Source organism: Porites lutea, chromosome 1 (genome assembly GCF_958299795.1).
Source record: "Porites lutea chromosome 1, jaPorLute2.1, whole genome shotgun sequence".
In the NCBI taxonomy this organism is placed as follows: domain Eukaryota; kingdom Metazoa; phylum Cnidaria; class Anthozoa; order Scleractinia; family Poritidae; genus Porites; species Porites lutea.
The window spans coordinates 14,597,167-14,616,123 of record NC_133201.1 but is presented as its reverse complement, the minus strand read 5'-3'; the positions used below and the strand labels follow the sequence as shown (position 1 = coordinate 14,616,123).

At 36.9% G+C, this 18,957-nt stretch overlaps 1 protein-coding gene across 3 annotated transcripts in view; it reads right to left on the bottom strand.

The window, feature by feature from the left end:
* Positions 1-18,957, bottom strand: part of LOC140945759 (ubiquitin conjugation factor E4 B-like) — a 30,599-nt gene that overhangs the window by 3,790 nt on the left and 7,852 nt on the right. For 2 of the 3 annotated variants that reach the window (XM_073394806.1, XM_073394812.1), the window contains 16 exons: positions 18,763-18,863; positions 18,495-18,615; positions 15,067-15,150; positions 13,017-13,079; positions 12,197-12,316; positions 8,708-8,797; positions 8,097-8,210; positions 7,877-7,966; positions 6,510-6,615; positions 5,423-5,658; positions 4,106-4,233; positions 3,178-3,276; positions 2,640-2,757; positions 2,111-2,228; positions 791-917; positions 52-193 (listed from right to left, as the gene is read on the bottom strand). In XM_073394806.1, the coding sequence (XP_073250907.1) occupies positions 52-193; positions 791-917; positions 2,111-2,228; positions 2,640-2,757; positions 3,178-3,276; positions 4,106-4,233; positions 5,423-5,658; positions 6,510-6,615; positions 7,877-7,966; positions 8,097-8,210; positions 8,708-8,797; positions 12,197-12,316; positions 13,017-13,079; positions 15,067-15,150; positions 18,495-18,615; positions 18,763-18,863 (1,857 nt within the window). The remainder of the gene's footprint in view (positions 1-51; positions 194-790; positions 918-2,110; positions 2,229-2,639; positions 2,758-3,177; positions 3,277-4,105; positions 4,234-5,422; positions 5,659-6,509; positions 6,616-7,876; positions 7,967-8,096; positions 8,211-8,707; positions 8,798-12,196; positions 12,317-13,016; positions 13,080-15,066; positions 15,151-18,494; positions 18,616-18,762; positions 18,864-18,957) is intronic. The other variant, XM_073394821.1, reaches the window with a different exon arrangement.

Here is an 18,957-nt window from a genome sequence, read left to right as displayed (position 1 = left end):
GGAAAATCGCAAGTTTTTACAATGCCTAACGCTGATCATCAAGACACTTACTCTTGGTTGTCCTTCCCACTCGGCCACATTAGCCATCATCTGTTGAGTTTCATTGATACTCTTCAGTGAATCTAGTGATTCATCCAACAGGAACGTCGTGTCATTGATCAACATGTTCACAAAACGAACGAACTGATCCGTCCTACGACAAACAAGCGTTGATTTACCAAACATCACTATACGCATAATGCTTTGAATATAGGCTCAAGAAGAAAGCAGACTCTTTTGATAGTAACCCGTGCAAAATGGTAAAAAGACGCTTTCATGGCATAAATTCATAAATTTAGTCTTCGCGAAGCACTCGAAGCCTTCGTCAATTCAGTTTAAGGAAACTCTGTACGCATGAACACTGAAAAAATGAACCGTAACTCGACTTAAGCTGCCGACTGACCTTTGAGGAAGAGAATTTTTCCAACATCCACAACGATGGACGATTTTTCCTTATTTTTTAGTGCAACTGTACGACAATTAACGCCACGCAATAATTTTTAACGTTCCATGTCTGTTTACAGGACACTCTTTCCAGAAATCACCCACTGCTCCATAGAAAGTCAATTTCTCAGTCTCTCAATAGAGTTGCTGTGCGTGGTGCTCACGCGTACATAATTTTGCTGAATTAAATGAGCCTGCGGTCACACAAAGACATAGCGCAGACCAATTGGCGAATTTAGGCTTTGACCCGAGTTATACAGAAGTTCAACATCAAAAGCCATAAGCAAGGTTTGACAGCTTAACTGACCTGCTTTGCTTCATAATTGCCTGCCTATGAGTCAAATTGTCCCATAAACTTTTCATTATGATAGAGATGTGATATCGTATGCTGAATTTATCGTAAAACTCATTTGAGCTGCCAGTTGTTTCGACATCTGTAAAGAAGAAATTAAGTGGAAATTATCAGTTCACGAAGTGAGAGCAAATCATTAACATGTATATCACCTAATATGATAAGACGTGGATAGAGATTTAGGCAATGGGCAATGATTTCCGACTTTTTACTTAACCGATGCCAGGATGGAAAACAGCTTATAGCCGACAATGATAAACTGTGTAAATGTAACTACAATGACCACCAGTTTGTGGGTCTTTCAAGGACACATATGGTGTCCTGGAAATGGCAATGTTAATACCCACACTATCTTAGTAAGCAACCAAGCGAGCATATAGGAAGGCCGGTGGGAAGGTAATTAGGTAGGTAGGTAAGAGTGTAAGTAGGTTGGTAGGAGGATTAGGTAGGTTAAAGTCGGTCTGTCGGTAGGGTAGGTAAGCAGGTACGTAGTTAGGTAGGTAGGAAGGTAAGTAGGTAGGTAGGTAGATAAGTAGCTAGGTAGGTAGATAAGTAGGTAAGTAGTTAGGTAGGTAGGTAGGTAGGTAGGCAGGCAGGTAAGCAAGTAGGTAGGTGAGTAGATTGGTAGGTAGGTAGTTACGTTAGGTAGGTAGGCAGGCAGGCAGGTAAGTTTGGTAGAGAAGTAGGTAGGTAGGTAAGTAGGTTGTTAGGTAGGTAGGTAGGTAGGTAGGTAGGTAGGTAGGTAGACAGGCAGCTAAGTAGGTAGGTAAGTAGGTAGGTAGACAGGCAGCTAAGTAGGTAGGTAGGTAGGTAGGTAGGTAGGTAAGTAGGTAGGTACGTAAGTAGTTAGGTAGGTAGGTAGGTAAGTAGGTAGGTAGGTAGGTAGGTAAGTAGGTAAGTAGTTAGTTACGTAGATAGGTAGGCAGGCAGGTACGTAATATGGTTGGTAGGTAGTTAGTTAGGTTAGGTAGGTAGGCAAGCAGGCAGGTAAGTAAATAGGTAGGTGGGTAGGTAGGTGGGAAGGTAGGTAAAGTATGAGTATGAGTCAAGTAACCAATCAACCTTTATTTTGACATAATAAGACGTTTAGCTGAAAGTCTGTGTGGTCATGCATGACCAACTACATTGCATTTAATTTAAGCCCATTATAGTCCGAGACAAAAGAGAGATCCACAGTGGAAAATTGATGAAAATATTACATTTAATATTCTTCAACCTTCTAGCGATGGGATGTGTAAATTGACAACGAGTTATGAAAGCTGAGTACCCACATACCTGTGTAAAAATTCATTAGCGCTGGAGCCAAGTTGTCCATGGCCAGTGGATGAGAGAGGATCATCTCATGAATCTTCAAAGCAGCTGGTTGAATATTCGGATTCATAACAAACAAAACCTGAAACATTATTCAAAACAGTGAAAATATCCCACTCTGCAGGCTTGGAAGAGGCTGGGGTTAGGTTGGTGAATATATTACACGACTGAACGCTTTTCGTCAAATTTAGCACAATCTCAAAGTTTACAGACTAGGGCGAAATATTGGTTTAAAAAAATGAAACTTGCTGAAGCCGCAGGCAGCGCTACAAAAACTACTGAAACAAATTAAAATTAATTTTGACATTCATGAGAGCTTTTTTTATCTAAGAGCGAAGGAACAATAGTATGCCTGTATTCAATCAAAATAGAAGTACCACAACCCCTGATCTATCATATCGTTAATCAGAGTCTCACTGACTGCTATCATGGTCGGTCAAGTGAAGGTTGCCGGTGTTAAAAAGGAAATGAATTGTAAATCAATCTTACATACCTCAACAATTTTTGCCACAAGATAAGGATTGGAAATGTAGTTTGGTGAACACACAAACACCAGAAGGAAAGTAACAATGTCATTCATAACAGGATCCTCAAGGACTGAAAAGGCATGCCTAATAAACAACAAACAATACATTCAGTTGTGGTTATTAACAACAATACTTATCTACATTGTGTAAGCATTGAGAGGAATAGCTTAAAAGTGTACTTCAGTATATTCAAACGATAAAAGTAGTCTTCCATTTGCTAAGCTGATAGGTCTTCATGAACAATATTCTCTTAAAACTTTTCCCCTTAATACGTTTAGCAGTTCTAACATTTTATCTGGGGTCAATTTAATAAAACATTTACAAGTATAGCTATTGTTTTCAGACCCTTAAACAATGGCTACACTAGTTAAAGTTTTATTACATTGACCCCTGGTTTAGTGTCTACTTTGGTAAGTTGTTGAACAATATAATGTATAGACAGTACTATCACAGCTTTAATTATTCTGTAAAGAAGAGTAAACAAAGGAATAATAATGTACTTACATGTTGACAAATAGAAGAAACTCTGCCACATCACTAACATAGTAATCAGGAAGCGATGCAAGTTCCATTGCAATGTTTTGTGGAAGAGGAAGTCTGAGCCTGATCAATGAACAGAGACATAAATAAAAACTGCTGTAGTCTGCCATGTAAATACTTTATTTGCTTATTCATGAGAACAGATACAGGTATGACGGTAAAACAAAAAGCAATACACAAAAATTTTCCTGGTGATCATAAAAATTGTTTTCTTGTGATTTCGGTGTTCCCGGCATAGTTCATTTTCCGTTATTTGAAGTACCCTAGCAACCGTGCCTTAATGAAGGAAGGTATTGCAAGCAAACCCCCCTCCACCTACGCATTTTAAAGGTCTTCACAACATATTATTTTGGAAAAGAAGTCCTTGAAAAAATGATTTTAGTCCTTGGAAAGTCCTTGAAAAGTCCTCGATTTTTTCCCAAAAAATTCAGTATAAACCATGAGTCACCTTTAACATATTGTAAAGCGCACCCGAATATATTCATATAGAGGTTTGCGCTACATAAATGTAAATTATTGTTATTATTATTATTATTATTATTATTATTATTATTATTACTATTATTATTATTATTATAAGTAGAGAGAACAGACACCATAGGAAAGCCACAAAAATAATTTAGCAGGAAGAAACTTACTGAAGTTAAGAATTCTTAAAAACCTTTTACAGTTCAGTAGTATAAACATGCTAAATTAAAAGGGGAATTATTACCACCATATAACATAATTTGGAGTGTGGGTGAGAGCAGCAGAAAACACCATCCTGATACACATATTAACAAAATCAATCTTTTTCCCAAAAACGGACAACAAAACAGAACTCTGATCTAAACTAACACACGTGGTTTCAGGCTTTATACCTGTCTATCTGCTATTGATGCAATGAACTTACTCATTTTTACTCGGGTTGAGGAGCTTTAAAATCCAAGTAACCAAAAATGAATAGAATTTTAAACAACCACGCAAAAGTTCTTCATCTAGGAGAACAACATCCGAACAGGCCTTGCCATTCTCAATTTTCTGCAAAAAATACAACATAGTTTGGAAACAATAGTTTTATTCGCTAAACAACAGAGTAGTCATGGTCCAAAGAAACCCTTTCCTTTTAGGGTATCCCTGTTTTTAATATGTGGTTCTCAGCTTAACCCAAGCCAGTCTGACTCGTTCAGCTCTTAATGGCTACCGCTCTAGCAGGAATAGCCTCCCTCGCAGCCGTTTTTGGCGTGACGGGACAAAAATCGTTGTGAGGGAGACTACGACAGGGCTCTCATTAGTGGGAGGGGGCGTTAGCAACGACAACGGTGACAGAAGCGAAAACGTTAGTGTTAAAACATCTTCGCATTTTTTCAAATTTTGTCGCAAATATTTCAGCTCACTTAAAACGTCGAATGTTGGTAAATTTTCCTGGAACTGAATTATCGGAAACCAAACACAAATTTAGAAGGAGAAAGAAAAGAGTGATTCGTCGTGGTGACCATGTGTTTACGTTCTCCAAAAAAACTAAAGCTCCCTATAACGTTTGGAAGCAGCTGTAGAAAATGAAGACTCATCTGTTACATCTCTCCGAAAATTTATAGTGTTATTTTTAGCTTTCCGTTCTGAGCACCTGTAACATCAAGTGAGCTTAGCCGTAGCAGGTGTATTTAAGAGGAACCTTACGAAACTAGGGGCGCTTTCCAAAAGTCAGAACTGGCTGGCCAGACCAGTCATTTTGATAATGAAAACTACTTTTTTCCAAGAGTTTTTGTGCATGCTATTTGGGATCTGACTGATCTGACTGGATTGTTTTGGTTAAAAGTGAAATTCTCATTATGACTGGAATGGTCCTGGCCGGTCAGTTCTGACAAATGAAAAGCACCCTGAGACGGTGACCTCAACGGGAAGGTCAATGAGGAAAGCAACAACACTGCACATATATTACGCTTTTCTCTAAATTTCTTTGCCGACGTGAAATGACCAAATTTTAAGTTCACCTTAGAATGCGAACAGCTCTGCCGTTTATGACCATGCACAATAATCGTCTTAAAAGACAACTTTATTTTAAGGTAAAACTTTACTTGTGTGTAAAGTAAAACTATAATTTTGTCTCGTCGATATCTGAACTAATCATTGAAAAACATGGAAATGGAAATCCTCCTTAGACTTTTAGTTAAATACTTAAATAGGAAATAAAAATACATTCAGTTCAGAAAACGAAACCTGGAAGTACCTTGATTTGTTCTCTCCATTTTTTCAACAAGCTTTTATTTCGAGAAGCCATCGGCGTTTCCATCCATTCACTCTCATGTGATTCTAGATGCTCAATCATGCGTGTTAAGTCACGGTGAGCTCTCTGCCTGCGTGAATGTCTTCTACATGCTGGCAACAGAGCCAAATGATGTGCTTCAATCGCCATAAAGAAACATTCTGTAGGAAATTTGGGCTCCAACCATGAATTTTTTTTGGCTGTTGATATTGAATATAACCTCTGTGAGTTACAAATGTTTATTCTGGGTGACTAGCTACCCAAGTATGGGTCCAGGATATAAGTACAGGATCAAGAGTAGTGTGTTTTCCGCTGTACTACAAACAATCTAGTGTATTTTTTTTCCGAATTAAGTGAAGTGGTATTGGAAAAATGTGAGCAGCAAGAGGCCATGAAGCCGTAGGACATGAGAAGCTAAGAGAGGGCACCAGCACAAGGAAAAACGCTAAATTATCTCCTTTTTGTAACTCAACAAGCATTGTGCCCTCAGTTGCATTTCAAGGATTTTTTCTAATTGGCCAATAAAAGCCATATGGACGCTCTTGTTAAGTTATACAGGGCCCTTTTTAAAGAAACAGGGCCAAAATACATCAATTTTTTTTGGTATTACTTGGTTTGAAACAGGGCCAAACTATTTGACCTTTTTTATACCACTCGGTTTGAAATTCGTTTTCTTGTTTGACCTACTCCCTTTTTCTAGTATTTGTTGAATTATCATTGTGCTCATGTTCAACATCCCTGCTATTTGACTTCTGGGAAAGTTCTGGCCATTCCTTTGGTTAACTGTATTTGGTTACATTATTTTCAACACAACGAACGGTTCAGACGTAAGGTTGCATAATTATCGAAAAACAAATCCACCCAGAATTATGTTTCCTTGTAAAGGGTAGGGTATCTCCTTTCCACCACACCTAAGATAAAGTCAATTCCAAATTTATGCACTTAAAACAAAACCATATTATTGGGTAGCATTCTCCATATCGGCCAAGCCGGCCATTTATCAGGACATGTGTCAACAGGTTTGTTGATAACCTATCTTGGGTGTCCCTACCTAATTCTTGTTTCCAATCTGCAACTTGTTGTGATGTAAGTTTTAGTCTTGTTTCCTGTGTAACATCTATTCTTGACTTAGGATGATGGAGATACAGACTGTCTACCTGTTTACAAACAAAACAAAACAAGTTCTAAGTGTTTAAGTACTAGACATTCTGCTGCAAGATATCATTTAAGTAATATATCAAGCATGAGACGCAGGGTTTCATCACCAGATGAAACACCAAGAAGAGAGTTGGAAATACGACGTGCAGCGGAGTATTTTTGACGAACATCTGTTGATGAAACACTGTGTCAAATGCTTGATATTACTTCTCAAACAAAGATTTTAGAAGGAGAAATCAAGGATGCAAAAATGAGCAGTTTTTCATCTGATTTCCAAACACTCATTAAACATTAACTTCCTTTGTATTTTCTTTATGAATTATTAATGAGTTCGAGAAGTAAAGAAGTAAAAATGACAATATACGATTCCCTGAGGTAAATAACAGAATGTTGAGGTCACTGAAACAAGCAAATGAAGCAAACAAATTGCATGACATAAATACTGCACTCTCACTACTCCATGAGAAAATAACAGCTAGTATTAAGGTAAAAAAACAAAGTGTCATCAATAAGACTGGAGAATAGAGGGGAAGGTACCGTAAAATTCCGAAAATAAGCCCCTCCATGTATAAGCTCCTCCAAAAATAAGCCCCCCAAACCGGTAACGCAAAAAACCCTCCGTTAAATCGCCCCTGCAAATATAAGCCCCCCGGGGGCTTGTACTTGGAAAATTACCCTTAAATACAAAGTAAAACAAAGCCAAAACGGTAAATTACTTTCAACTATAAGGCTAGCCCAATCGATTTTGAAACACAAATTTTCCTCCGTAGATAAGCCCCTCCGAATATCAGCCCCTCAAAAAGGGCCTGTGAAAAATATAAGCCCCAGGGATTATTTTCGGAATTTTACGGTATTTCATGTGTTTCGAGTCCTATATATCTACTTAGTTTAGGCCATGAGACACACACGGGTGCCCTTTAGCCCAGGTCTCTAACCACAAAGGACCTATGAATATTACTACCCCACCCCCACCCCCCCCCCGCCTCCAGAAGGGATGCTAGTCCATTGCAGGGTTACCCCTGGTAGTATATCGCCAATAGCCATTTATAAACCCAGATGAATAGGGACAGAGTGGAGTAAAGTTTTTAATCTAGGGAAAAAACACAGCAGTGAGGGTCGAACTCTGACCTGGAGCTGTTAACCACACTCAGTTCACAAAAAATGTAGTAGTTTCCAAGCTACTTATTCCCTTCCTAACCCAGGACAAAATGCAGAAAACATCCTTTCTAGCAAACACCAGGTTAGGTTTTCAAGACTTACTTTTTCAATTTTAACCTTTCCACAAAGCTGCTGTAAGACTGTCATAAAATTCAGCATAAATCCATCAGAAGCAACTTGTCTATCATCAACCTGAACCAAACATACATGGACAAAGAAAGACAATTCTTATTTTAGTTGACTTGTACAGGGATAGCACTATCTGCTGTAATATCACTGCAATATCTATTCACAAAAATTGTAAATAAAAATTTTGACTGACCTGCATTTGTGCTTTGCGGTGATTTCTTTGTAAAACTGCTCCCATGAACGTTAAACAAGAATCACGACTCTCCATTGACACTAACATGCTATGAATAATCTTGAACACTTCTGTCTGTAAACAAGTTGGCATAATAAACTAAAAATGGCAAATGCAACAATGATGATGCAAATCTTATGGTAGAGAGGCTAATTGCCACATTGCTAGGAAATTTTTGATCTCAGAGTCAGGGCTACCAACTGATGCATGTTCAAACCTGTTATTCAATAAATAATTATATAAGTGTACATTGGCAAGTTTCATTACTGCAGTAGACAAATGCAAATGTATATGATAATATTGATTTGTGAACATTATTCCAAGGATTAATTTTCCATTCTGAGCCCTGAATGAGAGAAGACAAGCCATGTATTAACTGTGCATATATGTAAGCACACTTTTGCATGGACTTACAATCAAATTATTGTTGATTATAATTTTTGATTAGCACATCACCAGAAACTAAGAAAAAAAACAGTTATGACGAGACCAGTAAACTTATTTCTGTACCATTTCTTATGAATAACCTAAAATAAATAAGAAAAATTAATTTTAAGTCATAATATACTTACTCTAACTAAAAGAAGGGCACTCCTCAGAGTCACATTCACGAGCTTTACACTGTCAGAGCACTCAGAAAAGTAGCGCTCCACAATCTGGGGCTGTAGAATAACCACAACATAAACATCACTAAGTAAACATGGATGTGTCATGGACAGCTTGCTAGCTAGCAGGCTACAAATTGCATTGTTGTTCTTACTGCACTTTTCAACATGCAACCTCTCAAGTCAAGGATTTAAACAAGTTAGTTTTTCAATTCTGTCAATCATGATTATGCCATACTCAATTAACTTAACTTTAACTTTATTGAATTCGTTGCATGTTATTAATTTCATTAATATGAACATAAAAATACGTACATAAATGAAATATAAAATACCTCAGTTAGAGAAAAAAAAAACAGGTAAATTAATATATATGAATATTGCAACTAGAGCAGGAGACAGAATATTGTCCCAGCTGATATCTTGCCCCAAGAACCAAATGGAATAAAACCATAGATAATGGAACCCCCCACTGCCCCCCAACATTAACCACCTTTTGCTCCCCTTCCCATTAAAAACAGACACATATTAAGTATCGATATCAGCAGCCTATACCCCACTGGCTGCAGGGAGGACACAAGATAGAGTATTGCAAGTGTAAATATCTAAAATCCTTTTTCTTAAAACTAGAAAGTGACTGATTTGTGCTTTTGATGTTTACAGGTAGCTAGACCCAAGTAGCTGTCGATCTATAATAAAATGAGTGTTTTAAATAATTTTATTTTGCATAGGGTAAATGGTATTGTTAAACTTGCATGCAATGGTGTATTTCAGTTTGACGAAAAAAGTCTTGATGGCTACTGAGATCTACTTGGCCTGCTTTGGTTTTAAAAATAAGGACTAGGTCTTTCAAATCCCTTCTATACTCCAGCGGCAACAGGTTAAGTTTGACGAACAGATCCTTGCTTGTAAGACATGTCTTTCGGTTAATTCAAAATAACCTTCACAGCTCTGTGCTGGACATTTTCTAGCTAAAGTAACTGTTTGTCCTTACAAGTGTAAGGGGACCAAAGTTCACTAGCATATTCTAATTTGGGGCGAACAATTGAACAGTATAAAATTTTCCTGGAGTAAGTGTCACTGATGTCTCTGCAGATTTGGCAAATAAGGCCAAAAGTACGGTTTGCTTGCAGGAAGATCTGACGTATGTCTGTAGACCACAGGGTCCAGAGGAGAAGTGTTTGTTGTTAGAACATCAAAACCCGTCGAAAACCTCTGAAAAAATGGGTTATTTTGATCGTGTTACCGTTTCGTTACACATTCTATTGACCGCAAACCAAGAGACTGAGGGCTCGCAAGATCAGCTTACAGTCGGGCGACGTTCCGTGCGCCAGCGAGGATATGGCTTGCGGTTATTGATTTTCAAAATGGCGAACAACAAAGTCAACCTGGGTCAGATAAGAAGCGAAGAAATTGTTTACAGTAGATTCATTAAGATCCCATTGGCATAATTAATCGTGCTAAGCGACAGTTATAGACATTTTTCAAGGTGGGACTTTAAATAAGTAATTCATTTATTCACACAAAACTCCTCTGGACCCTGTGTGTAGACCACTGAAGTTGTCTGTAATGGTTATGCCCAAGTTGATGGTTTCACTAGCTGTGGCTAGTAGGGTCCCATCTAGGTGGTATTCTCTGTTTGACAGCAATTTTTTCCTGGAGATGTTTAGGGTCTTGCACTTAAGTGTGCTGAGGCTCATTGCCCGGCCAGGTGTGACTCCAGTTGGAGAGCTGAGTCAAGTCTTGCTGAAGAGAGATCTTATCAGATAGCTTCAAAATTATCTTGTATCATTCAATTTGGAGTCATCAGTGAAAATTGTTATTTTAGACTCATGTTGGATGCAGAATATCGTTGATATAGGTGAGAAAGAGTAGTGGGCCCAATATGGCCTTGAGGTACTCCAGAAGTAACTTGTAGCCAGTTGGAATGGGTACCGTGCATAGTAGCACTACTCACTGAGATCTGTTGGAGAGAGAGCTTTGGAACCATTGTCTCAACTGGTCGGATACACCAAAGCGAGACAACTTGTTGATCAAGGCTGAGTGGGGGACTTTGTCGACTGCTTCGGCAAAGTCTAAATAAATCACATCAATCTCTTTGCCTTCAGTTAAGGCATTAATGACTTTGTGATGATAGACTTGAAGAAGGTGAGTGACAGTGGACCTTCCTCTGAGAAGTCTGTGTTGCAGGTGATATAGCTGAGACAAAATGTGTGGATAACAATGATTGAAAACACGTCTTTCAAAGCATTTGGACAAGATGGATAATAAGAAATCGGATGATAGTTTTTGGCTTGCGCTGAGTCACCTTTTTTGAATACAGGACAAACACTTGCCAGTTTCCACTGATCTGGGAATTTGCCCAGTGACAGCAAAGGTTGAACAGGTGGTACAGAGAGACTGTAATTTAGGGCACAGTTTCCTTTTAATTAGTAATCTACCTGGAATGTTGTCTGGACCAGGCACTTTGGCTGGATTGATGTTATTCAAAACTTTTGCCACCTCAGATGATGATAAAATAAGTTCACTTAGATGGTCAGTAAGTATAGCAGTTGTCACCTGGGGGCATTCAATTGTTCCACTGTTTGCAGTAAAGACTGATTGAAAAAAGCAGTTTAATAAGTCTGCTTTGTTTTTATATTAGAGACAAAACGTTTGAGGGTTTCTTGTGATGCAAAGGTCAAGGCAAAATTTAATAAGTTTGTGGTCTGAGTCCAAAATATCATAAAATTCTTTGATGTCAACAATCTTATCAGAAATGTTTGTAAGGACCAATTAATGCAGTAAACTCTCCTGTCATGTTGGAAAATCGACAACTTGCCAGAAAAAGTGATCCTTGATTGACTTGGTGAAGATGTTATATTATATGTTGCTATGGGTAGAAGAGGTCATAATGGACCAGTCAATTGATCAAAGTCTAACAATTAAAACCTACAAATGTGACCTTTTGAACCCACTGTAGAAAATTAAGGTTTCCTGAGAGGTCAATAAGGGTGATTGATGGCTGGACAGCCAAAAATGTAAAATTTAATGTTGGATAAAAATTTAATACTTTGGAGGTTGCAGATTAGTGAAAAGCACAATAATCTGCTGGGAATAATTAATATTGGTGTAGGATTTCTGCAATATTATGAATTTACAAACAAGAGCATATTACTGAGGCCACAACTCTTAGGGAGGAATATATGTCCCTAATGTGAATTTCAAAACCGTGTTTTGCGTATTGAGGGCTAAGTTAATCCTAATCCCTGTTGGTATTTTATTATTGTATTTGTGCTTCTCTTCATTGCTGTTGCAGTTATAACCCATCTTTGTATTGTTGGCCACCATTTCAGTTTTCTTATGTCCCTGTTTCATGGCCATGTGCCCATGTTGAAATTTAGCCTAGTTAACAGGGCTTCATTACTAGCCTGATCTGTACAGTGAGTGTACTGTAATTAAATTTCAAAAACTTACACAGTCTTCAGAAAACACAGACAAGCTAAGAAAAGGACCAAGGAGTGAGAGTTTTTCAATCTCCTTCCCTTCAGCTCTTGATAATGGAGATGGCATCCACAGATCAGGCAAAGTCACCATCTAATAAGGAAAGCATTTCAACAAATTCAAACTTACACAATTTTAACTTTAGGTTATTGGTCTAATCATTTTTAAAAAGGAATAATATTTTACTAGAAAACCAGTTGTGCTCTCAGGGTTATTGATTTAACTTACTGAGCAAATAAAACAAAAAAATAACATAACCCCCCACATTATGCCTAAGTATGAGCCAGGTTTTTAAGACCTTCCCTGTAAATATAAAAATTTACTTGGAATTATTTTTGAAAAAAGTAAAATATTAATTCCGTGAAATTCCGGTAACATCCTCACCAGCAGACAAATACTGTAATGCTAAACTCCCCCCCCCCTCTCCCGCTCATCTACGCAATGGACTACAAGGTATATGTTGTAGTTAATTTTTTATCTCACATAACTTTTCTTTTTCTTTTGTTTCAACTTCATTTAATAGCATACATTACCATACCCAAAAACAAAAGAAAAGAAAAATTACCCGAGAAAAATATTAACTAGACATATACATTATCGCTAGACAACAAGGGCATGGAAAAATGTGGTTTTTTTTGTAAGTTCTACTGTGTGTTTTCTAATCAACTTACAATATTTCTGGGTAATAAGGCCTTAAACCATTATGAAGTTCAAGTTGTATCAACCCAGGGTTAGTGAGGAGAATTAATATCAAGACTTCAAGAGATAAGAAATAGGGGTCTCATCATCATACCAGATTACAGATGGGTCTAACAGAAGCTGTTCCAAGACGGATATCACACAACCTGGAAAGTGCCTGGTTCCATAGGAAAATGAAAAAAATAGCAATATAAAATAATATTGTTCACAGTCATATACAAACAAACCTTCCATAAAATATTTATGTATAACAATGTATTGCCTAGGCAACTAGAATGAGAAAGATTTCATATGTCATGAAAAGAGTATCATAAAATTTTTCACTCTTCTTTATATATTTCCTGCAAGTGCAAACAGTGCTTAACATACGGCAATAACTGTTGTTATATATCACTGCTACAAAAGCTGCTAGAGAGGACTACTGAAAACAACTGCTGCAATACTGACAAAGTAGCAGTGCTCTGTATATGTAAGCCTTTACCAGGAGCATTGACCAGAAGATGTCACTAAGCTCATCACAGTCAGCTACATTAGAGGTGTACTGTAGAAAAAGTGCGGGTAGAGCTGTCAATCACCTTTGGTTATGACTATGAAATGAGCTTGGATGGAAGTTCTGCGAGGAATTCTCACCTCAGTCAGGGAGATGAACAACAATGACGTGCATGCCCATGCCCACAAAGTGATTTGTATATACACAAAGCAAAATATGGTAATCAAGAAAAGTATCACCCATCCATTAAAGAAAGAAGTCAAGACCTTTTTACAGAGTTTTAAATTTTTCCATGGAAAGTATTTTTCTTGATATATTTATTTGGCCTTTTGATAAAGTTTGGTTCACAGGCATGGACATCATTGTCATTTGTCCTAGTGGCTGAGGTACGCTTGTGCTCATTTCATAGTCGTAAACAAACTAAGATTCCTGGCAGTTCTACCTGAGTTCTGGTACAAGGTAACAATTTTATAATCCAACAACTAGCCAAAAGTCTTGTACTTTTTAAACTATATTATAACAACATCTATCCAGTTTTATGCAAATAAATATATATTTTCTTTTAAAGTTCTACCTTTAAAAAAAAAATCCAGTTTATGTGAGTGTCAATGTATTTAGCACAAAACTACACTGTACTAATTGAGGACACTATTTTTACGTCTGCTACTGGAGATGGGACCACCATTTTATGTGGTCATCTGAGTCAGGTGAAGGTTTGGCCATTTGCAGGGCAAAGGCAGTACCTTCATTTCTCAGTTGTTTTAAGACCCTGAGTATTGGTCCGGCTCCAGGAATTGAAACCGCGACCTCCCGCTCTCCAGTCAAGCCCTCTACCGACTGAGCTAATCCTGCCCAGTCTACCTTTGTTCAAATCTTGAAGTTAGTTTTAATAGTTAGTAATGTAGCATAGAAGAGCCATTTTTATGGAATACTAATAAACCATTATTATTATTATTATTATTATTATTAATCCCAATACCTATTTTTCATTGGAAGCAAAGCACAGCAGCAAAAGCCAATGAAGATGCTTTGTAATACATTAAAATGTATGTAACAGGAGTTTCAGCCAAAATCAAAAAATATTGAGGAAAAATTCATTTGACTTCACAGCAAGGTTTGGAGCAATTATTCATAGTGTTTCTAAAACTAGAGAGTTCCTCTTAAAGAATAGCACAGAATAAGCCTTGGTCATAAGAATTAGCAAATTAGAATTACTTGCGTTGAAAATTCAAATTAGTGGCTTGTTCTTCCTCAGAGCAATTCGTTATCAAAATTCAAAAATGATTTCACCATTAAATTTTAAAGGCTTGCTAGTTTCGCACTTCTGCTCCAGCGACTTCTCTGAAGTCGATACGAGAAATTTCAGTCAAGAATATCAGCAAAATTTTTTACTAGACATGATTTTCTTTGAAAAGTACAGTCCACTTAGGGGCTAATTTTGTAAAAAATATTTACCACCAGTAATTCATATTATTGCTGAATGATATCTGTACGTAGTTCTTTCCAAAGTTTTGTAGCCATCGCATTAAAATCAACAAAGTTATGACAAAAAGTTCATCATAGCTTAACACCCCTGTATTAATGACAGAGCCACCTCAACATTATGTTATATAAAAAAAATAAAATAAAAAATAAAAAAATTAAATGTACTTACTTGTAAGGGAGCCTTGTATTCATCACTTGCTAAATGCTGCTTTTGCATTTCACGATTCAAACCCAACAACACTGGTACAAACACCTAATGATGATAAAAGAGCAACAACTAAAGGGTTCAACAATGATATTATTTAATTCTTTAAGTCCCAATATCCACATACAAATTGTTCAAAGTGATCTCCATACAATTGCTTAAAAAATAAGTGGAGACAATTGGATAAAAGATCAAAGCCTTTGGTGAGCATTTACACAAAACAAACATAACACAATAATAATATTATACACAACTAATTTATGTAAAAAGTGTTACAATCAGTTAACGAGGGAACAAGTCATTAATTTTTTAGAAAAAGAATTAGAAACTTTAAGGTTGATCATATCTTTTAATTAGAACATGACTTGCCTAAACCCTCGCTTATTGTGCAAGGAAGCTTTTTAAGATTAGCTGCCTGGCAGGAAAATCTACTAGTCCTGGACCGACTACTGCACAGGACTTTTCTAAAGCTTCGAGAAAGCCTGAAATTTCCAATAAAATGTTTCCTTTGCTGGGATCAGGGGCCCATTTCTCGAAAGTCCCGGTAACTTTCCGGGCCCGAAATCAAATATTCAAATCAAAATATAAAGAATAAGAGTGCGGGTCCTGGCTAGCAAACTACTCCATTTTGTTTTACTAACTGATAGTTTTATCATGTTAGATGTAAAACCTACTGAAATCTCTATCTTGCACGTAAAGAACAACAGCTTTACGGGCCCGTTAGTTACCAGGGCTTTCGAGAAAGGGGCCCCAGTACACTAAAAAAATGACGCAGTTGCCTGTGTGTCATTAGATAAATGTAAAAGAGAGCTGTAAAAACTACAAACAACCCTTTTTATCTGTGTAAGAAGCCCTATACTGTGATTATCAGGGGACAAAAAAATCACTTACATGTATATGGAGCTTTATTAATTGCAATAATAATTATCAGCCACAAAAATAAAAAAAACATAGGCACGTTCAACGTGCATGAGCTATTTTGAATGCTTCAGTGTAACTATAATACTTCGGTGTAACCTTACCAAGAGTGATGAATCTACCTTTTTCATCCTAAATGTAGATTTGGTTTTTGCGCGAAATTGGGTATTGCGCTACATAAATGAAAATGCGAAACGCTCAGCTGAGTCGATCCTCAACCTATGTATTCACTTTCCTCTGTCTTTCCCAGTTACATCTGGTGCAAGTTAAACAAATTGCTAAAGTAAAATAAATTTCTACTCACCAAACGTTGATTAGAAGGAAAACTCTAAGGTTTGCTCGGAGTTTCTTAAGCCAAAATGTGACTCATCGAATACTGAATAGTTACGAAATACCAGGATTTTTATCATTGAGGTAGATGGTTGCGTCATCATAATTCACGAGGTTTTCACGTGCAATTCTACTCAGTGAAACAGTCTTTAACTCCGACAACTTATTTCTTCATGTTTTAAAAGCTATTGCTTCTTAAAAGGCAAGAGCCTTTTTTAAGGCATTGGTTACAAAACGAAACAGGTCTTCATACGTCCAAGTTACTATTTATCATTGTGAAAAGCCAATCTGCATGAGATGTACAGTCACACAGCTGACACGTGAAAGTGTTGGACTTTGTCCCCTTTCGTGGTTCGTACGTGAGGGAATTCGAGTTATCACACATAAACTAGTAAACAGAATTATAAAAATAACTCTTGCACACAATTTGCACGTGAAGATGTTGGTCTTTGGCCCTTTTACAATTCGCACGTTAAAAAAAAGGCAAATTGTTTACTACAAAATTTTCTCAAGCAATTTTAAGAAATCACCTCGGCTTCATTACAACATCTGCAATTAAATTATGTTTCATGCAACGTCAAGGTTGATAACCTAACATTTATTAACATTTGTGAGACAGTCTTTAACTCCGACAACTTATTTCTTCATGTTTTAAAAGCTATTGCTTCTTAAAAGACAAGAGCCTTTTTTAGGGCATTGGTTACTAAACGAAACAGGTCTTTATACGTTCAAGTCACTATTACTATTGTGAAAAGCCAATCTGCACGAGATGTACAGTAACACAGATGGCACGTGAAAGTGTTGGACTTTGCCCCCTTCCGTGGTTCGTACGTGAGGGAATTCGAGTTATCACACAGTAATCGAGTAAACAGAATTATAAAAATAACTCATGCACATGATTTGCATGTGAAGATGTTGGTCTTTGGCCCTTTTACAATTCGTACATAAAAAAAACCCAAATTGTTTACTACAAAATTTTCTCAAGTGATTTTAAGAAATCACCTCGGCCTTATTACAACATCTGCAATTAAATTATGTTTCAAGCAACGTCAAGGTTGATAGCCTAACATTTATTAACTTCCAAGAAAATTATCAAACTGCCGAAATATATTTCTGCTCATATCATGTTACTCCACTCAATAAAGCAGTACCTAATTATTGTGTCAACTAGCTTCTTCCAATTTTATTCCCTAATGCTACTGTTTCTACTTAAGTTTATACGCATCTTTACTAAATAAAATACGTTTCAATAACTATAATGCTTAGTATGCAGGAAGGATGTATCATGTTGTTCACTTATTATTCCTTTTTGTTGTTGTTTTGCCGGAAAGAAAAAGGTCTGTTGAACTTTGTAAGTGAGAGAGTAATATTTCTACAGCTTGTTTACAGGATTAACAATACTCGGTACAGCTTTTAAAAAAATAAGCTGCTTTTCAAACTTCTAAAACCACATTTTATAGGCCGCATACTTTCGAATTAAAGTCCATATCTAAATATCAATAATTATTTCTTCACTGGAAGAGCTTTGAAAATATATGATCGTTTATGCTCTACCTTGAAGCAGGTGAAACACAACTCATAAATACGTGCGTGGTACCGTTCGCGATAGCCGAATTCGGTCAGAAATGTCTTGAAGTAGCATCCACACTAAAATATGAACCCTTAAACAGCTGCATCACTGTACACAGCGTTTGAATCATGAAGATATTTAATATAATGTTTCCAAACACCTGTAGCCGTAATAAAAGAGGAACAAATTGTAAAGAATCAAGATGGCGGTCTTAAAGTGCCCTTGTTCGACCTTTAGCAATGTGATTTTTAAGTAGATGCCAAGATCTCATTGGTTCCTTAGCATCAACTCATAGTACCTTCAACCTTATTGGCTCTTGCAACAAACATCCGAACATACAAAGTTACAAAGATACAAAGTTACAAAGTTACAAAGATACAAAGCCACAAAGATACATACGCTCACACCACTGACATATGAGCTATTTTTTCAAAATAGCTCAAAAAAGGAAAACACAAGCCAGGAAGAATTTTATCGCTTAAGATTAAAGTTACCACTGTGGCCTTAAAGTGGACTGCCGGCTAACGTAAAAAAGGTAAGTAAGCAATGAAAAAGTTTTGTTTACAAAGTTTACCTGTTTTAGAGTATCAGAGTCCTTTGCAGCCAAAGCAACAAGATCCACCAAAAACAACCAGGGAAGGTCACATTCTTCACTGATAAGCAGATGCACCAGTGGAGATTTCTTTATCACAGATCTATAAATTAAAGTAAAAAGGTTCACAAAAATCTCTGGTTCATTGTTGTTTCCAATTCAGTTCTTTACAATCAGTACCCAGTAATAAGATTGTATTAATCCAGCAAGAGAATTTTCACAAGTCAGCAGCCTGGTTAATTAATGTTACCTCTGTTGAGAGAAGTATCCCTGAAGAATACATAATGAAAATGAAACACATTGACGTCGAGCTTGGGTTATGGCAGTCACCCATCTCTCTTCCTGGGATCGCTAAAGCAAATAAAGTCAAATAAGTTAATATATATAAAAACTGCAATCCTTTGTACTTGTTAGGTGCTATGATGACTTGTAATAAGTATTTAAT